Source organism: Humulus lupulus, chromosome 9, assembly GCF_963169125.1.
Source record: "Humulus lupulus chromosome 9, drHumLupu1.1, whole genome shotgun sequence".
NCBI classification, from domain to species: domain Eukaryota; kingdom Viridiplantae; phylum Streptophyta; class Magnoliopsida; order Rosales; family Cannabaceae; genus Humulus; species Humulus lupulus.
In genome coordinates this window covers 7,324,600-7,342,719 of record NC_084801.1, presented here as the reverse complement: position 1 = coordinate 7,342,719, position 18,120 = coordinate 7,324,600, and the positions used below count along the sequence as shown (strand labels likewise).

The window sequence follows — 18,120 nt, the reverse complement described above, 5'->3', positions numbered from 1 at the left end:
ACTTAAGGTAAGCTTTTAGCCACTGGTTTTTATATATGCTCTGTTTTGGTTGTTGGTTTCAGCCTTAGAACTTTGATGTGGAAAGTGTGAATCAAAGGAGGTTCTTGTGTTGTTTTGATTGGGGTTTGATGAGGGTAAGCTAAGGGTGTTATTTGGGGATTTAATTATATGTTTGGAGGAGGTTTAGAGATGGTTTAAGGGACTGGTTCTAAGGGAAAGTGCAGGGGAGAATTCTGGTGTGCGAGTTGTCATTTTGGCTGAACTGGGGTTGCGCCGCGGCATGGCCAAGGAGAGCCGCGGCCCTTGGTGTAAACTGGGTTTGGGCACCTCTGTCTGAGGGGCGGGCGCGGCATGGCCAAGGAGGGCCGCGGCCCTTAAGGTCATTTTTTCCAGAATGGGGCTTTTAGCTTGGGGATTCAAGCCTTAGGCCTCGGGGTTGAACCTACTACCCGGTTGAGTAGTATTTGAGGTCCCGGAGGTTAGGTTTTGGTTTGGGAACATTTTATTAATGGTATCCCATATGTTTGGTTATGACTAGGTGACCGCTAAAGGACTAAAAGCTTATCGTTCTCAAAGGTCGTTTCTTTTATTAATTCTCGCTCGAACCCAAGGTAAGAAAACTGCACCCTGTGTATATGGGACATGCATGGCTATTATGGATGCATGTTGGTTGATTATTAAGCATGACATGCATGGCTATTATGATGCATGTTGATTGGCTATTGAGTATGACATGCATGGCTATGATTGAAGCATGTTGGATGTTTAAATGTAAACATTGTTAGCATAATGAATGCTTGGCAATCTTGCCCATTTGCATATGACTATTGTTGAGGCATGCCATGAATGATGAATATGAGATTGGTCAGAGCTTGAGTCTCTGAGTTTGTGCATGATCATGACTATGCTAGAAACTGTTTAGTAAGCATGCTGAATGCCCTATTCTTGGATAACTGGCATATGATACATATTGATAGCATTGCTTACTTGTGTATGGTACTGACTAACTAGTCAGATCGACAAAAGTGTTAGTATCAGCTGTGAAGCTATGACTTACTTGTCAGGTTCGGCAGTGATACTGGACACAGGTCAGGAAGCGCTAACTTACTTGTCAGAACGGCCTTAGCGTGAATCACGCAAGCCAACAAAGATTAGATCTAATCGACTACTAGCATTGAATGACTCAAGGAGCATTAATGCCTTACCGACCCTGAGGGTCGATGAACAAAACAGAGCCTGGAGGCTAGTGGCTTACCTATCAGCCACTCTCCCGCTAGAAAAGAGAGCTTGGAGGCTAGTGGCTTATGTAACAGCCACTCTCCTGCTAGAATCATGTGATGTGCACCCATTGGTTTGAAAGCTTTATATTCAGTGTGATTATAATGATAATCATTTGATAATGTTTATGAAAAGTGTTATGTTTTCTTGCTGGGCTTCGGCTCACGGGTGCTATGTGGTGCAGGTAAAGGCAAGAGGAAGTTGGACCATCCTTGAGTTGAAGAGCTTAGGTGATGACGTACATATGCAGCTGCTCGACCGCCACGGCCGAGGTTTAAAGTGGAACTAGGGTTGAACCCTGTTTTGCCGCTTAAAACGGCCTGTTGTAAATATGTTCTGTAATAAACTCTGAAATTTATATTTTTGGGATCCCAATGTATATATTAAACGTTCTAGTGAAACGTTATATCTTAACCAAAATGTTTAATCCCTAAACCGATAATCATACTTAGATCACGATTTTGGCCAAATGACTCGATTAGCGAGTTTAACACTATTTACAAGGCACACCGTAACGGTCCCAGGAGTTGGGGCGTTACAGGTAGTGGAAATTTTGTAATTATGCATATGTCTCCCAGACAAAAATCATATATGTTACTGGGAATACCTTATTTCCCTAGAAGGCTCCTTAGGGGGAGGTGACCTGGTGACTTAGGGAAGCACCATGGCCATCAGTAGATAGGGGCCAAAGTTGTGTACTCCCTTGCCCTATCAAGGCTATATATTAATAAAACGATATTTATCCATACTTGCCCCTGTGTGCTTCCTTGTTGCCTATGTGTTACTTGTTTGTTATCTTCGTTGGGCCATTGCGTGCCACTTGCCTTGTTGTGTGCTTTGTGCTGTGTGGACATTCCTAGGAATGACTTGCTTTGTGCTTACTCATACTTGTTATTGCCCGTTGCATGTCCGAGATGTGTATGTGGCTAACCACTGAGTTTATTTGCCTACAGGTGTGTGTTGTAGGCTAACTTGCTAGCTTGAAGAGTCTGCAAGTGCCGCACGTTCCGTCTACTTGGAGTACCCAAATAGCCGGCTCGTGACACCCAACAAGACCACCACGCCGCGTGCCCAGCGAGACCCCCACGCCTCGCGCGTAACCATATCGTCAGATCCCCATGAATCTCTTGAGGCATGTAGCTCGCTGAAGAGGCCCTATCCCATTTTGGGGGAGGTGCCACCAGCAAGATGCACCTCACATGTAGGTTCTAAAAGAATTCCCAAGTATGCTTACTTAGCCAAATATTGAGGAGCTCAAGACATAAATGCACCCCATTAAAGTGGTGGAGTGGATGGAATTCACGTACAGGTACGGAAGGTACAAACAAGACAAAAGGAACCAAGGTAGTATACAACACCCATACCCTTCAAGTAATGGTTGTATAAGAATGGTACATGGCAAGTACCCCCTTAGCACGCCTATGAGGTTCGTACCCGACAAGTAGTGGATGTACAACATGGTACCATGGCAGGAGTACTTTGGTAGACCCTTGACACATACTGAAGCCGATCACCACTCCTTCGACAACACTACAACCTACAGCCTAGATATGCAACTCCTTGTCTCTTCCGGACCACAATGTACCAAGAGCCATTAGAGCTCACCTATATATAGAGTCCCACTTCATCATTGAAGGGGGGTTGGAAAATTCATTGTATACTCAGGCTATTAAGCAATATAAGAATGTTTACTCCATTGCTGGTATGCATGTAATTTTTCCTTAAGTCTATTCTAAGTCCTTATCTAGCTATCTTCTTACTAACCTTTGAGTTTTCCGACCTAACATCGTTGACGAGTTCTCACCGTCAACAGTAACGTTGTTAGAAAATAATAAAAAAAAGTCTTAAATCTAACAGAAAACAACAATTATCATTAAACTCACATTTATAATCTATAAAGATATATTCTCTCACATTGTTAGAGTTGCTATTTTTTTTATGTATTTTTTACTAATATGTTCTTAATTAAAGTTTTAATTTTGTTTAATTAATAATATTCTAGTTTTATTTTTCATTTCTAGTTGAGTGTTGTGATTTTGAAATATGGGGCACTATTAATATCATTTGGTGTTGATGAAATGATTTGCTTAAAGTTCTGTTTTAGATAAGAAATTTAGACAGTGTACTTTTTTTCATATTGTCGTTTTAAAACTTCTTGTCTTCATTTGTGTTCAAGTCCCTTTTGTTTTCAATTAATTGTCGTTCAAGGTAAGATTCTTATCTTTCTATTAAGGGGTCATTTGATATGCATGAATCTGGAGACGGGAATGAGAATCTAAACACTTTCCTATTTTTCTAACCTAGAAAACTGTACTCCAGGATTTTTAACTTATCATGATTCTGGGTTCAAGTGAAACCCATTTGACATGGTTTTCAGATACCTAAGAATGTGAAACACTTCAAAATTATTATTATTATTTTAAAAAAATAATCTTAAACCAATAATTTTTTAGTTAATGATTATTTTATTTTTGAAACTTATAATATAAAAACAAATATACATATATCAAATACAAAATGATAAATAATATTTCTTTATTAAGGAAATTGTTATGTAAAGCTTTTATATAATTATTTTAGTTTAAAATAACAAATGAAATTGTTGACCGCGTTTTTGGCCAACGACGTGTAGACGTCAAAACGACAAAAACCTTCCAGAGAAATAAACGACACAGACGATTTTTATAGTGGTTCATCCCCAATATGTTGGTATAGCCTAATCCATTTAGAGTTGTGATTATAGATCTACACTCAAGATCAGATGAACCTGAGTCAACTGAGTTTCTTCAGTGCAGATTACAAGAATACAAGAATTCTCTCAAGATACAATTACTCTCTCTCTCTAGAAAATCAGAATCTGAATCCTTTTATGATGCCATGAGCCTTGTATTTATAGGCCCAGGATCGTACAAATGATGTCCCTCATAATCGGGATATTTTGTTATTCTCACTATATTTAATTTACAATAATATTCAAAATATAACGATACACTATATTTATGGGATAATTTGAGAGATTCCCGCGCAAGCCAAGACCGATTCTTGTTGAAGCCGTTTCTGGGATTTTTTACGTAGCCCTGCTCTGTCTAGTCGATCCATATCACATTCAGGCTGGTCGCCCAAACCTTCACTGGGCAGACATGCACCTGACTGGTCGGACATGGTCATGACTGGTCGGCCAAGATCATGCCTGGGCAGATAAACATGTGACTGGTCAGACAAGGTCATGCCTGGGCAGACAAACATGTGACTGGTCGGACAAGGTCATGCTTGGTCGGTCATGACACTTGACTGGCCAGTCAAAATTCTTCACTGGTCTACCGGGTCACTCCTAAGCCAGATCACCCAACCATTCCTTGTCATTTGTCATTTCTATTGCCACATCATCGTTTTCAAATTTTGGGGATAACAGAAATATTATTAAAAATAAAATAAGGGTATTTTAAAAACTTATACTTGATTCTAGTATATAATAGCTGTATTTTTTAATTTTGTTAAAAAAATATTTCATGAGTAAAATTGTTTATAATTTATATTCTAATAAAAAATTTGGTAATTTTTTAAAATGTCATTTGCTTTTTATAATTATATTATTTATTATTTTGATGAAATATATTATTATATTAATTTTATGAAAATATAAAAACTTGACAGATTGCTATGCACAACCAAACACAGAAAGTGATATTTTCAGGAATTATAGATAAGATTCTAGTGCATAACCAAATACATTGATGTAAGTTTACAAACTATCAAATTACCCTCTTCAACTTTCTTAGTAATATGAAAACTGTGAACTCATCATATCAAATGATCCCTGAATGTCAATTTTCAAAGCCAATGTGGTCACTGCTTAATTATTGTAGTTTCTTCTAATCAATTATGTTATGTTGTATTCACTACTTGATTAATTATTTTGTGATTGTGGATATGTTATATTCAGTTACAAGTGCTCATTTACAATGTTGTTATGTTGTATTTAGTTATAAGTGTTATTTTGTGGCCTACTCATTTTTCATAAAATAAAATATTGGGATACTTTTATTTTTCACGAGTAAAATTGAAATTTATTAATCTTTAGTCAATTAATTAAGGGTTAATAACAAAAATCAATATCTAATCAAATAAGGTATTATGATTAGAATTGGTCTGTCTTTTTTTCTTTCCTTAGTTTAAAAAAACGGATGTTTATTTGTCTTGTTTGATGCTCTAGGTAACTTGTTATTAGCTTTACAGACACAGACGTTTGGCAAGAAAAAAGAACAAACAAAATACCCAGAGAAAAATATTTCTTTTTTTATTTTGTTTCTTAGATACAATATTATACATTAGACACACAGATTACTTACTGATTCAATGGGATTTTATATTACAATCTCTACCAATAGAGAGGAACAGACCAAGATCTATGAAATATAAAAAACAATCACAAATGGAATTGTCAATTAAGAAGAGAAATTAAGAAAAACAAACTTTCAAAATCATTATTAACATAATTTAAAATATTCAAAAAAGTATTATTCCAAAGCAAGTATTTAATAGATTTTTTCATTATTAAATACTTTCTCTAAAATGCTTTATGAGAATCTTTGAGTATTATCCAAGTGCCTAACATAAACTTTGTAATCTTGTATTGCATTTCCTAAGTGCAACCTGATTCCACTACTTTCTTGTTATAGCAAAGCAAAGGATCCTTTAACTATATTATGTTGCACTATTATGTATTTCCTTTCTCTGCCAAACTCATAAGTTAACTATGACCATTCGAAGTACAATTTATCTCATTTTTTGCGATTGTTGTAAGCATTAGTTGAAAAAAAACCCTAATACGCATGCACACTGAGCATCGAGCTTATGAGTTTAGCACATCGAGCACGCATTGATTTTATAATACTGCAACCTTGCTCGAGGAAGTGTCTGCTCGTTTGACACGAGGAAATTACTACAAATCTAATAATTACCTCACAAAAACGAAATGTTTTCTCATTTTTCCCAAATCAATTGTCGAAAGCTGCTCGCATAATTGATTTTTGGACGTCCTAAAAACAAGTATTACAAAACACATCATGTCGCTAACCATAAAACATTTTAATAGAATGATATCTTATGTGAGCATTGCTTTATCATTGGTCGCGATAAGAATTCCTGCTGACTTTTCTCCTTCGTGCTTGCATAAGTAGCTTTTCCATATAATTGTTAGAAAATATTATATTTCAATGGAATATAATAGAAATCATTATTGCAACTCTTAGACAAGTGATTGTTAAAATAAAATTACACCATTAGGTTTAAAATACAAATAAATATAGACAATATAAAATAACAAAGTTTGAAACATTTGTCAAAAATCTTATTTTCACTTATTCTTTTATCACTATAAGACTCTCAAGTTTAGGAAATAACTTTATGAAATTATCAAGATTTTTTTGTTTTTCAACCAAGTGCTAAAATGGATGAAAAACCCATATTCACAAGTGACAAAATGGTCTCTATTTATAGAGTTTTTGATCACCATTTGATTTTTAAATTCCACCAACATTTTGATTGTTACCAATAGTAAATTGGGTGTTTAATGAATTAAATGGATGATTGGGGGGTTACTTGGGGAGTTACAACATTCAAAACATCAAAAGGATGCTTCAAAACCGAAACTGTGAGGTTATTGATTTGTAACCCCAAGTAATAGCTTTGGTTACAAGTTGCCAAAATGTCACAAATCTTCTCCCATGCAATTTCGTAACATCCAAACACTTATTGCCTGTAAAAATAACTTCCATGGCAGCTATAAAAACATTACATCACATGAAAATCAAATCAAGAATATGTAATTTCATTTACATTATTGATTATGGTGATATTTTGGTAGTTACAAATCAGTAACCAAATTTGTAATTTGACAAAATAATGCTTTGTCACACTCATATTATTTGTCACACTTATTTGATCAACATTATATCATTTTGTAAAATTAATAATATAACAATAATATGCTTGTATATTATGTTGCTCTCACATCTCTCCTTTGTGCTAACTATATTTTCTAGTTGCAAATTGGTGTTAGCTCTAAATCTTGCCGCATTGTTGTGCAAGCTATATTTTTATGGCATGGTTGTAAAATCTTTATTTCGAAAGAGATTGGTTGCACAATTATGATGGCACATTAGTTTCTAGTAACATGATTGTGCTAGTTGTATATGACATGGTTGTGCTAGATTTTAATTTCATTAAGAAATATTACTACAATTTTGAATTTGTTTAAAACTATAATTTTTTTAATTTATTAGGTGGAACATAAATAAAATGATGGAATCAAATTAGGGATGAAAATTTTCTCAATGGGGAGGCTCCGCGGGAACCCACCTCTATTGGAGTCAGGATTCCCTACCTAAATGAGAAATGTGGTTCATTTTCTAACCCCGAATCTTAAAAAGTCGGAGACTGGGATAACACTCCTTGTCCTAACAAGGGCTGTTTAATTTTTTATTTATTTTATAATATTTTACATGTTTATTTATATAATTTTGTAGCATAGTAGTAACTTTTGAAATATTTTTAATTTTATTTTGAATATATTTAATATTTTGTTTGAATAAAATAGAACAATATATATTAATTTGAGATAATTTATTTTTGTTTATTTTATTTTTAAATAGATTTCCCGTCTCAATGAGATTATCCGGTCCAATCCCGACAGAGAATATACAGGAATGAAATAGAGATTAAAATGGTTAACATCCCCAAATCAAATCCAATTTTAACATATAAATTATGATTTCTATGATTAATTATTGAAATGGAGTGAAATTAGTAAATATATATGATAAAAAGTAGCAATTAGTAGCAGTAGCAGTAGTACTGTTTAGCTTTTTGTATCCTGGCCGAGCTCAAAAGCGGTTTTCCGGCATACCCAGATAGAGAAAGAGCCGTTATTGCCATACTTGAGGAGATGGCCTCCGCCACCGCCACCGCCATCGGCATCGCCACTTCTTCCCCAGCTATGTACTCTCTCTGAAAACGACAAAATGTCTCTCCCATTAACGCCTTCTGAGCTCAAGGACCGTCCTCTCTTCGGTCCACCAGAGTCGATGCTATAACCCTTTCCCTCAACTCTCCCTCCTCGACCCAACTAGCCCAAGAGACAACACGTTGTTGTTTCAGTCCACACCCAGTTGGCTTCTCGACCCAAATTACCCATCTTGGAACAAAACCAATCTTCATCGAACCAGAACCGCACCAGCCATGGCTGCCATAAACGACACCAACCACCCTGTCGTTCCCCGATCCCAGCTGGGGTCCCAAGGTTGGTGAATGACGCTTTGCACTTTTGTATTGTCGCAGTGTGTCCCATTGGATATGGTGATATCACCCCTAAAAGCACTGCCACCAGGCTTTTCTCCGTGCCGTCTGTGTTGGTTGGGTTTGGTTTAATTGATATCTTGCTTGGTTTTATTATCGAAACTCTCTATTGTATTCCATGCTCAGCTGAGCTCCCATGAATTTATTCTCTCATGGTACAATAAGTGGGTCCCACACATCTCAAGGATTGTAATCCTACGGCCTAAGATTGTTTGTTTTAAAGATTTTTTTTTTTTTAGAGAAAATCAAAGCCTGGTCCAACAAGAGAGAAGAACACGAAAAGCCCAACTATGTCTAGGAAGTTAAGAATCGAAAGTTAGCTCTCCTACCCCAACTGCATCCCATTAATTTACTTACCATCTTCCAAACTAATTCCTACCCTGAGTGAGCCTTGATTGTCCCATTTTGGATCCCATCTTTAGTCCCATTCATTCTCTCTCTCTCTCTCTGTGCTTCAGCTTATTTATGGATCTTGCATAAGATTGCTCGCCAAAGTACAGAGCTTATTGTTTTTTGGAATTTGGTCATTTGGGTCTTTCCAAGATGAAGGTGAGCGTAATCTCACGAAGCGGTAGAGAAGTAATCAGGGGTGGCCTTGAGCTCAATGACTCTGTAAGTTTTTTCCTCCTTTTTATATTTTGAAAAGAAAAATTGGGTTTTTTTCTCTCTGCTGTGAGATAATGTTTGTGCTTGGTTTATGAGGAAATGGAAGAAATACAAAAAAGATTGAATCTTTTCCACTATTTACATGTTGGGTTCTGAGTTAAATGATAAAAGAGAAGAAATCAGTGTGAAAGATTCAATTTTTGCTTGAAATTTGACTACAGATTTTTTTTTTCCCCGTAGGAATATTTTGTAGAATTTTAATGAAGTTTGTGTTACTTTTTATGTTGCTTTTTCAGGCCACTGTGTCTGATCTACAGGAGGCGATTCATAAGCGAAGTAAGCCATCGTTAACATTCTTTTGTAGCAATGAATAGAATTTAAGTACCGTTGTATGATTTCTTAGGTTCGTCTGTTGGTCATAGAATTTTGAGAGGATTTTTCCCTGTTAAAAGAGGAGATTAGTGAACTTTTATCTAAGGTTAAGCTCAGTTTATCATTACCATGAATTGATGAAACTATTATGTGACATATTACCCCTTCGTATGTGTCTATGATGGAATAGTTGTGTCATAAGATTTGGTCTTTAAACTGAAAAAATGTTCTGGTTTTCTTTCTAAACTTTAATTTGGCTTGGTTTATATTCGGTTATGAATCCTATAGGGTTGTGGTCTATATCAATGGCATTTGAGGCTAACACCACTGATCTTTAATTCTAAATGAATTGTTATTTTTCTACACTTTGAAATCAAATTTTAATTTATATTTTGAGCACAATAATTTGACTTCATACCTTAAATCCACAGCAAAAAAGTTCTACCCTGCTAGGCAGCGACTTACCCTCCCTGTCCAACCGGGATCAAAAGAGAGGCCCGTTGTCCTCAGCTCCAAAAAGGGTCTCAAAGAATATACCAGTGGAAACTCGAATGACTTGACTGTAGTGTTCAAAGACCTTGGCGCGCAAGTTTCATACCGTACTCTCTTCTTCTTCGAATACTTGGGTCCTCTGATCATTTATCCTCTATTTTACTACTTTCCGGTGTATCGATACTTTGGCTTCAAAGGCGAGCGTGTCATCCACCCTGTGCAGACGTATGCCATGTACTACTGGTGTTTCCACTACTTCAAACGCATTATGGAAACATTTTTCGTTCATCGGTTCAGCCATGCCACCTCACCACTCTCCAATGTTTTTCGCAATTGTCTTTACTATTGGTCCTTCGGATCTTACATAGCTTACTATGTGAATCACCCACTTTACACCCCTGTTAGTGACCTACAAATGAAGATTGGCTTTGGGTTTGGGATACTATGTCAAATCTCAAACTTCTATTGCCATATCTTGCTCAGTAATCTGCGTGGTGCTGATGGGAGTGGAGGATATCAAATTCCACGCGGGTTTTTGTTCAACATCGTCACTTGTGCAAACTACACAACTGAGATTTATCAGTGGTTGGGTTTCAACATTGCCACACAGACAGTCGCTGGTTATCTCTTCCTTGTGGTTGCTGCTTTTATAATGACCAACTGGGCCCTTGCAAAGCACCGCCGGTTGAAGAAGGTGAGTTCCTCTGAGACCAGTTCAATTTTTTAAAACTTCCTATATGAGACTCTGTTGGTTGAACTTGAATAGCATGAATATCCTATTGTTACATAAATATTTTGTAGTCTTTGGTTTAGTAACACACACAATTAGGTATACTCTTTCTCCTCACATAAACCCGAGTGATTCAACCTCTGTCCTTTCAAGAAACGAAAAGAAGTTAGTCAGTTGAACCGGATTCATCATTCGATATAAAATATTCATTGATTTATTGAACTTGATCTCATTTCTTTTTGATTGCATACAGTCTTCTCTGAAGATATTTCATTGATTAATTTCATCAGACTCGAGATTGTGTAATTTGGAATCTTTCTTACAGAAATAAGTTAATCTAACGATGTTTTTTCGAAAACTCGTCATTTGCAGCTATTCGATGGAAAAGATGGAAGGCCAAAGTATCCACGCAGATGGATAATACTACCTCCATTTCTGTAGAACATTTTGGTGAGCGAGCGAGCGAGCAGCGTCTACTATTTCTTCTTGCCCCTAGTTGGTATCATGTTTTGCCTCCAACTGTATGAATTGTTAGAGCTCCATTTTCACCAGAGCTGATATTTTTGTTTTTGCATTTCAGTCCTAGTGTTTTTAGTTTCAGTTTAAAAATGTAATGGATTTCAAAGGATGATTATCATCTTTTCTTTTTTCTTTCTCTGCTATTTATTCTAGATGGCTGTGTTGTTCTCTGTACTCTTGGATTGAAACCTTCTCCTAAATAATGACTTTATACTCCTAGCAGATAAAGACTTGGGAAGATTGTAGAGGTTCCAAAACTTATATACATACATATATTTATATTTATGATATGTTCCACTAACATTCCCATAAACTTGTGAGCCATTCTAAGCCTAATACACAAGAAAGTGCATGGAGTTACAGTTACAGTGTTTGTGTAATGAGTTTGAAATGCTCCTGACCTCTCTGGCTCTCATTGACATTGCATCATTAAGTTTGTTAATGGCTGATCCCACACCCTGCATTCCACAGTTATGTTGTGTCAGTTCAAAATAATACACTGAAACCGCTTCGGTTTGGAAGGTCGCCGTAGCGAAAACTGAATGCATGCACTACGTACCACACCATAAGCTCTAGCAGCGATGGCCACTTGTGCGGTCACCGCGCTTAGTGCAGATAAATTGTTATATTTAGCATATTTTAACAAAAGTATCACTTTAATGGTGCTCTAAAAAGTGAGCCAAATTTGACACATGCAAAAAGTTGTGTCGAAATTGGCATAAGATATAACATGAGTCAAATTTAGCTCAATAATTAATGCTATTTTTTTACTTACTATATTAATACTAATTTATTAATTAATAATTAATGACTAATCATATTACTTTTTTTTAGTTATATTTTACAATTAAAAATGAAAAAAAAATTAATTTTTGTATATTATCAATAAATATTAAATGAATTGTTGACCTTTTTTTTGTTAATTTGCATCTTGTGCATTGAAGCACAATTACAAATATTGAGATAAATATAGTCTTGACTCATTTTTGTACCAAATTTGACACAAAATTTACATCTTGCATTGGAGATGGTCCAATGTTAGTGTTGCCTAAACAATAACCAAGTTCATGTTCGGTTAAATCGTACGATGTAAAACACAGAATCGTTCAGCAGTTTGTGTGAGAGAAGAGAGATGCAGGGTCTTCAATAGGGTGGAGCTTGAATATTTTGTGAATGTTTTCCCTCCTTGTATATACACAAAGTTACAATATGTGTTTAACTAACATGTATACATACATATAATTCATGCATACATTATGTGTTGTTATATTAAAGTGTGGACTTTTTCATTCATCTCAATAATATTACCTTCTCGATCAAACCAAGAATGTCACACATTGTAGGGTTCGAGCATTTTCCTTTCTCCTTGGGTTTGACTCATGTCAAAATCCTCCAGCCCCAGCATTTTCAGCTAATTGTTGTTCACTTCTTAATTATTGTAGTTTCTTCTAATCAATTATTACTGTTGTTAAATGAATGTCGTTTTCCCTCAAAGTATTGTCATTCAAAGCCATTGTAGTTTTCTTATAAAATGCTCTCATCATCATGCTCATGCAATTAATCTTCAAGATTTCTTTGCATAAACTTTTAACCCAAATTTATTGGAATTTCCCTGGCTCAACAAGTTTATCCTTATTAGACTCACTTGTTTGTAATATTTGTGTTTTTTTATCGTATGTCTGTGATAGTTATATTTTTTGCTCTTATATTTGTGATAATTATATTTTAGTCATGTAATTGTGCTAAATGTATTTCAAATTACCTATTTGTGCTAACTGAATTCTTCTTGGTAGAATTGGATATTGAAATTATACTAAAAACATTTTCAAAGTGAATAAAAGTAAGAGTCATCTTTAATCAATTTATCACAACTATTTTTTCCCCATCATTAGATCTACTTTTCCATCACATTTATGTTCCCACATTGATCCTTCGTTATAATAAATTGACTTTAAACATTTATATTATTACACCAAAATGGACTAGTTTACCAATTAATTTTTAATTTATATTAATTTTAATTTAGTTTATATTATAATAAAGTAACTTTTAATTTTTATAAATACTTAGTTTATATTGTAATAAAGTAACTTCTAATTTTTATAAATACCTCTTCAAAATTCAGTGAGATTAGGGTGTATTATATTTCAAATAAAATCTAATTTGGGAAATGGGGATTGCTATGAATAAAATGGTGTATTATATTTCAAATAAAATCTAATTTGGAAAATGGGGATTGCTATGAATAAAATGGGGTGAGATTGGGTAAAGTTAGTACAAGGGTGTACTTATAAAATTTTGGGGTGTAAATAGTCTCTATCAATTATATTTTCTTTTTTATGAAAACATTAAATTTTTGGAAACAAATTAACACGATTTTTGACACTAATTAGACAATCTAAAAAATTTATGAATTATTTCCAATTATAAAGACTACATACTATAGGTTCTTCATTCATTCATAATACATATTTCCTTCTTTAATGTCTTTTTAATAAAATAATTGGCTTGTTAAAATTTTGTATAAGAAATTTAGAAGATATACTTTGTTAATGCCTTCGAGTCTCAATTCTTTTCTTGTTGTTTCATGGCTTTAATTCACATAGAAATGAAAATAGTAATAATATGTGCATCCAAAATAAAATTACAAAATATATTATTTATAATGAAATGACATTTTTAATAAATAATCACATTTAATTAAGATGGAATTTACTATTTTAAAAAGTGTCACATTACATAGGTAATATTTTAGTGTTTATTTTTGGTGCACATATCATTACTAGCCATTGTGATTTATCTGCACACACAGTGGCTCAACAAATATATTCTTAAAAGTTGTGTGAAATTCATTTAAAAATAAAATAAAATAAAATAGGAATACAGATGCTCTAGATTCTAAAATATGGAAGTTTAGTGGATGCCAAAAGGATATAGTAGAAGCATGAATACAGTCAAAATGATTTCACAACCCACTAAATAAAATCATTTTTAGATACAAGATCAAAGCACTGCATAATCAATAATCACACACATTATCATATCAAGCCTGTGTTTAATCAATCATCATCCTCAAGAACACTCCGACGCCTCTGAATCTAGAAAAGAAGAAGTGATTCAATTGAATATTCCAAATACTTTCGATGAACTAATTTGCAAAGATGGCGAAAAATGGACTTACTGTGACTTTGGTTTGTTTGTTTGTTTGGTTGTTGATTTGTTCCAACAGTGCTATCAGCCTTTCTTCAGAAACCTGTTAATAGATCATTGTAACTTATCTTTCTTCTTAATCACATTGGCTCTTTGACAGGATTAAAAAAAAAACGCAGGTCGAACAATTAAGACCTTACCTTTTCAGCAATTTGGCCCATTTGAGCAGCTCTCAGCAAAACATCTTCGACGCCCCTTGCCTTCTCAGGTTTCACCAGAGCGATACGAGCAACTGCGGAGACAGTAACGTGGTTAAGAACTAAAGATACACATTGCTAGAGAATCATGTCTAATTGTCTGTGCTTGCAAATGAACTCCAAAAGGGTGCTTTCTACAAAGCCAACGATTTTCAGTCCCTTTCAAATACTCCAAGCTAAATCTAGTCACCAGTACCAAGAACTACCAATTTGATACATGTTTTTCACAAGCCAATTATGTAGCTAAAAGTAAGATATTGCCAATTTTACAAGTTGCCGCAAAATTTATTAGGTTGCTACAAAAAACATAAAATAATTCAAATTTTAAGTTTCTTTTCGAAAAAAAAAAAAAACAAAGAACAAACAATTACCCAAAGAAAAATATTTCAATCTTTTGGTTCTTAGCTGCAATATTACACACTAGACACACAGAAAGCTTCATATGATGCCATGCCACAATTGTTAATTCAATGGGAGATTGGAGGAAATGGAATTTTATATTACAAACATACCAATAGTGGGACAGACCGAGATACGGAACAGCAAAAACAAGCACAGATGAAATTATCACGTATGATGAGAAATTAAGAAACAAGCTTCCAAAATCATTATAACATAATTATGTATGAATGTAAGCTTACTTCTTTCACGTGCTTCGGAAGATAAAATTTGACTAAGCATCAACTGCCTTCGTTCATCTGCCTCTCTAATTATTCACTCAAAACATTACAATCAGATCCTATTCCCTAACAAAAGCAAAGTTGTTTAGGATAACTCGATTCAGTACAAACCTCTTCGCATCTTCCTGTGCATTCTGCTGTTCAGGATTTGATTGATTTGCCTACTCATGAATACAGTTTAACAATGATATTAGCATGAAAGCATGAGCAATGCAATATCACATAAACTAGAAAAGTACTCATTATAATGAATAGCCAATAGCCTTACCATGCCATGCTGAGCCATAAGCTCCTGCATTCTTCTCTGTCTGATTGCTTCCAATTCAGGATCAGCCTAAACCAAAGAACAAAAGACAGTTAACACACATAAACACACATGTAGATGCACACATCCATGAATACTTAGAGACATGTGCATATTGGGATTGCAACATACATACACAGTATGAAACTATAATATGTATGTCTAAATGTGTTAAGAGAGGAGAAAAATGGAAGCAGGATAAGGATTTCAAAACAGCGTTTCAGAGCCAAGCTTTAACCGATTTTTTCATTATTAAATATTTCTTCAAAAAGCTTCATGAGAATCTTTCAGTATTATCCAAATGGCTAGCTTGAAATACTCAAAACTGGTAGCTACCAATCCCCAACATGTGATAAACACTTAAGAATATGAATATCATGTTGCATGTGATCATTATATGATCCAATTGAGAATATTTTAAACCCCTCGCATAGATTTTGTAATCTTGTATTGCATTTCCTAAGTGCAACTTGATTCCTCTACCTTCTTGTTATAGCAAAACCAGCATTATGTATTTCCTCAATCTACCAAACTAAAAAATTAACTATGATAATTCTGAGTACAATTCATTTTTGGGGTTTCTTTCAGCAATCAGTTGAAAACCTAATACACACTCAGATATATGTATATATATGTAGAGGACAATTTTTCTATAGGGCTTTTCTTCATTCCCTACCGGTAGGGCTCATAATATTTCTCGACCCGTGAGTTGAACAGTTTTTGGCTGTACTTTTTTTCATAACCGTATATTGTAGCTATTTAGATATTTAGAACATTTGAAAATTTTCAAAAAATTTCTAATAGTTTACCGTACTGGAAAAATAAGTTCAAACATGTTATTTTTCATGCGCACAAGCATAAGTAACAATATGTTTAAACCTAGCTTTCCGCAATAATTTTCTAAAAATTTGTAGATGCTCTAAAAATACCCTTTTTTTTTTTTTTTTTTTTTACTGATTTTTCCCTATGACATTTTGATAATCTTTTGCAAAAATGATCTCTGTCTAAACTTAGCCCAAAAATCATTAAAACTATATTAGAGTACAAAATCACTTTAATACGTCATTTTACCAAAAGACTCCAATCTTAGTGGTGATCGTTGTTTCTCAAATCAATGAATTAGAAGTACCCAACATGGTTCTAAGATAATCAAACAACTGAAAAATTCGATTTATTTAGTTGAAACGGCCTGCTATAATTCATAATTAAAAAGAAAAAAGAAAATGAAGAACCCTAATAGTGTGTTTGATCGCAGAGAAAATACTGGAAAGAAATGAGGAAAATAGAAGATGATAATAACTAAAAAAAAAGGGGGGGAAAAAGAGAAGGAGTTACCATTGGAAGAAAAGGGTTTGAGCTTCGATCTACTTCGTCCTCTCCACCAGAAATACTTTTTGGTTCAGTATGTACGCGTTTTGCGAACGCAATCAAATTATATTTATATATATAATGGATTAATTTATATTATTTTTGTAATATAACATTAAAAATAAAGTTAATTTTTATTGGGTTAACGTCTTTTATAAAAAAAAAAAAAAATTATTAACTTTTGTTGATGGCATACTTTCAATTTACAAAAATTACATAATTTAAAAAAAAAAGTTTAGCATATATTTAAATTTTTAATATTTTCATATTACTTTTTATTTTATTTTAACGATTTAAATATATTTTAAAAATTCATAAAATAAAATAAATATCTAATTAAAACTTTAAAATAAATTTAACTAATTAAAAAATAGAATTAAAATTTTATTAATTAACTTTAAATAAATTTTAATTTTAATTTAATTAACAAATCAATCAAACTAGGAAACAAAAAAAATATGAATGAGATTGGGAGGAGAGGGAGCTATGAGGGTAAGATTAAGTGAAATATAAGTTTTTTTTTATTAATTAAATTAAAGATTTAGGTTTATTTAAAGTTAATTAATAATATTTTAATTAATTATTTTTATTTTTTAATTCCAATTTTCTTTTGTTTTTAATTAATTAAATTTATTTTAAAAATAATTTTATTTATTAAAATATTTTAAAGTTTTAATTAAACATTTATTTTATTTTATGAATTATGAAAAATATATTTAAATCATTTAAAAATAATAAAACAAGTAAATATCAAGAATCACTAAAATGAGAGGAATTCAAGAAATATTAAAACTTTAACCGTACGGAGGGTACCGAACTATGTAACTTTTGCAAATAGAATGTATCGATTGATAATTATAAAAAATAAATGGTACTAAGTTTGTATTTCAATAAAACGCAAGATACTAAATAATCATTTATCCAAAAAATACTATAAGATGATAATATTAAAATATGAACGATTTTTTTAAAGAAATATATATATATCTACAATTTCACAATGTGAAA

General features: G+C 33.4%; 2 protein-coding genes across 2 annotated transcripts; one reads left to right on the top strand and one right to left on the bottom strand.

The window, feature by feature from the left end:
- Window positions 1–8,876: 8,876 nt before the first annotated feature.
- Window positions 8,877–11,638, top strand: LOC133802485 (very-long-chain enoyl-CoA reductase). The gene is made up of 4 exons (XM_062240801.1): window positions 8,877–9,246; window positions 9,537–9,576; window positions 10,044–10,798; window positions 11,207–11,638. Exons 1-4 carry the CDS (start codon window positions 9,178–9,180, stop codon window positions 11,273–11,275), a joined length of 933 nt encoding a protein of 310 aa, XP_062096785.1. The 5' UTR covers window positions 8,877–9,177; the 3' UTR covers window positions 11,276–11,638.
- A 2,543-nt stretch (window positions 11,639–14,181) lies between these two features.
- Window positions 14,182–17,230, bottom strand: LOC133800476 (uncharacterized). The gene is made up of 7 exons (XM_062238442.1): window positions 17,080–17,230; window positions 15,709–15,774; window positions 15,552–15,601; window positions 15,402–15,466; window positions 14,704–14,795; window positions 14,535–14,606; window positions 14,182–14,451 (listed from the first exon to the last, which is right to left on the bottom strand). Exons 1-7 carry the CDS (start codon window positions 17,080–17,082, stop codon window positions 14,413–14,415), a joined length of 387 nt encoding a protein of 128 aa, XP_062094426.1. The 5' UTR covers window positions 17,083–17,230; the 3' UTR covers window positions 14,182–14,412.
- Between the last annotated feature and the right edge of the window lie 890 nt (window positions 17,231–18,120).

Coding starts and splice junctions, on each gene's coding strand:
- LOC133802485 (XM_062240801.1), top strand. CDS start 9,178: ATGAAGGTGAGCGTAATCTCACGAAGCGGTAGAGAAGTAATCAGGGGT. Junction 9,247..9,536: donor GCCTTGAGCTCAATGACTCT/GTAAGTTTTTTC, acceptor TTGCTTTTTCAG/GCCACTGTGTCTGATCTACA. Junction 9,577..10,043: donor GGAGGCGATTCATAAGCGAA/GTAAGCCATCGT, acceptor TTAAATCCACAG/CAAAAAAGTTCTACCCTGCT.
- LOC133800476 (XM_062238442.1), bottom strand. Junction 15,602..15,708: donor TTATGGCTCAGCATGGCATG/GTAAGGCTATTG, acceptor ATTCATGAGTAG/GCAAATCAATCAAATCCTGA. Junction 14,796..15,401: donor TTCCGAAGCACGTGAAAGAA/GTAAGCTTACAT, acceptor CTGTCTCCGCAG/TTGCTCGTATCGCTCTGGTG.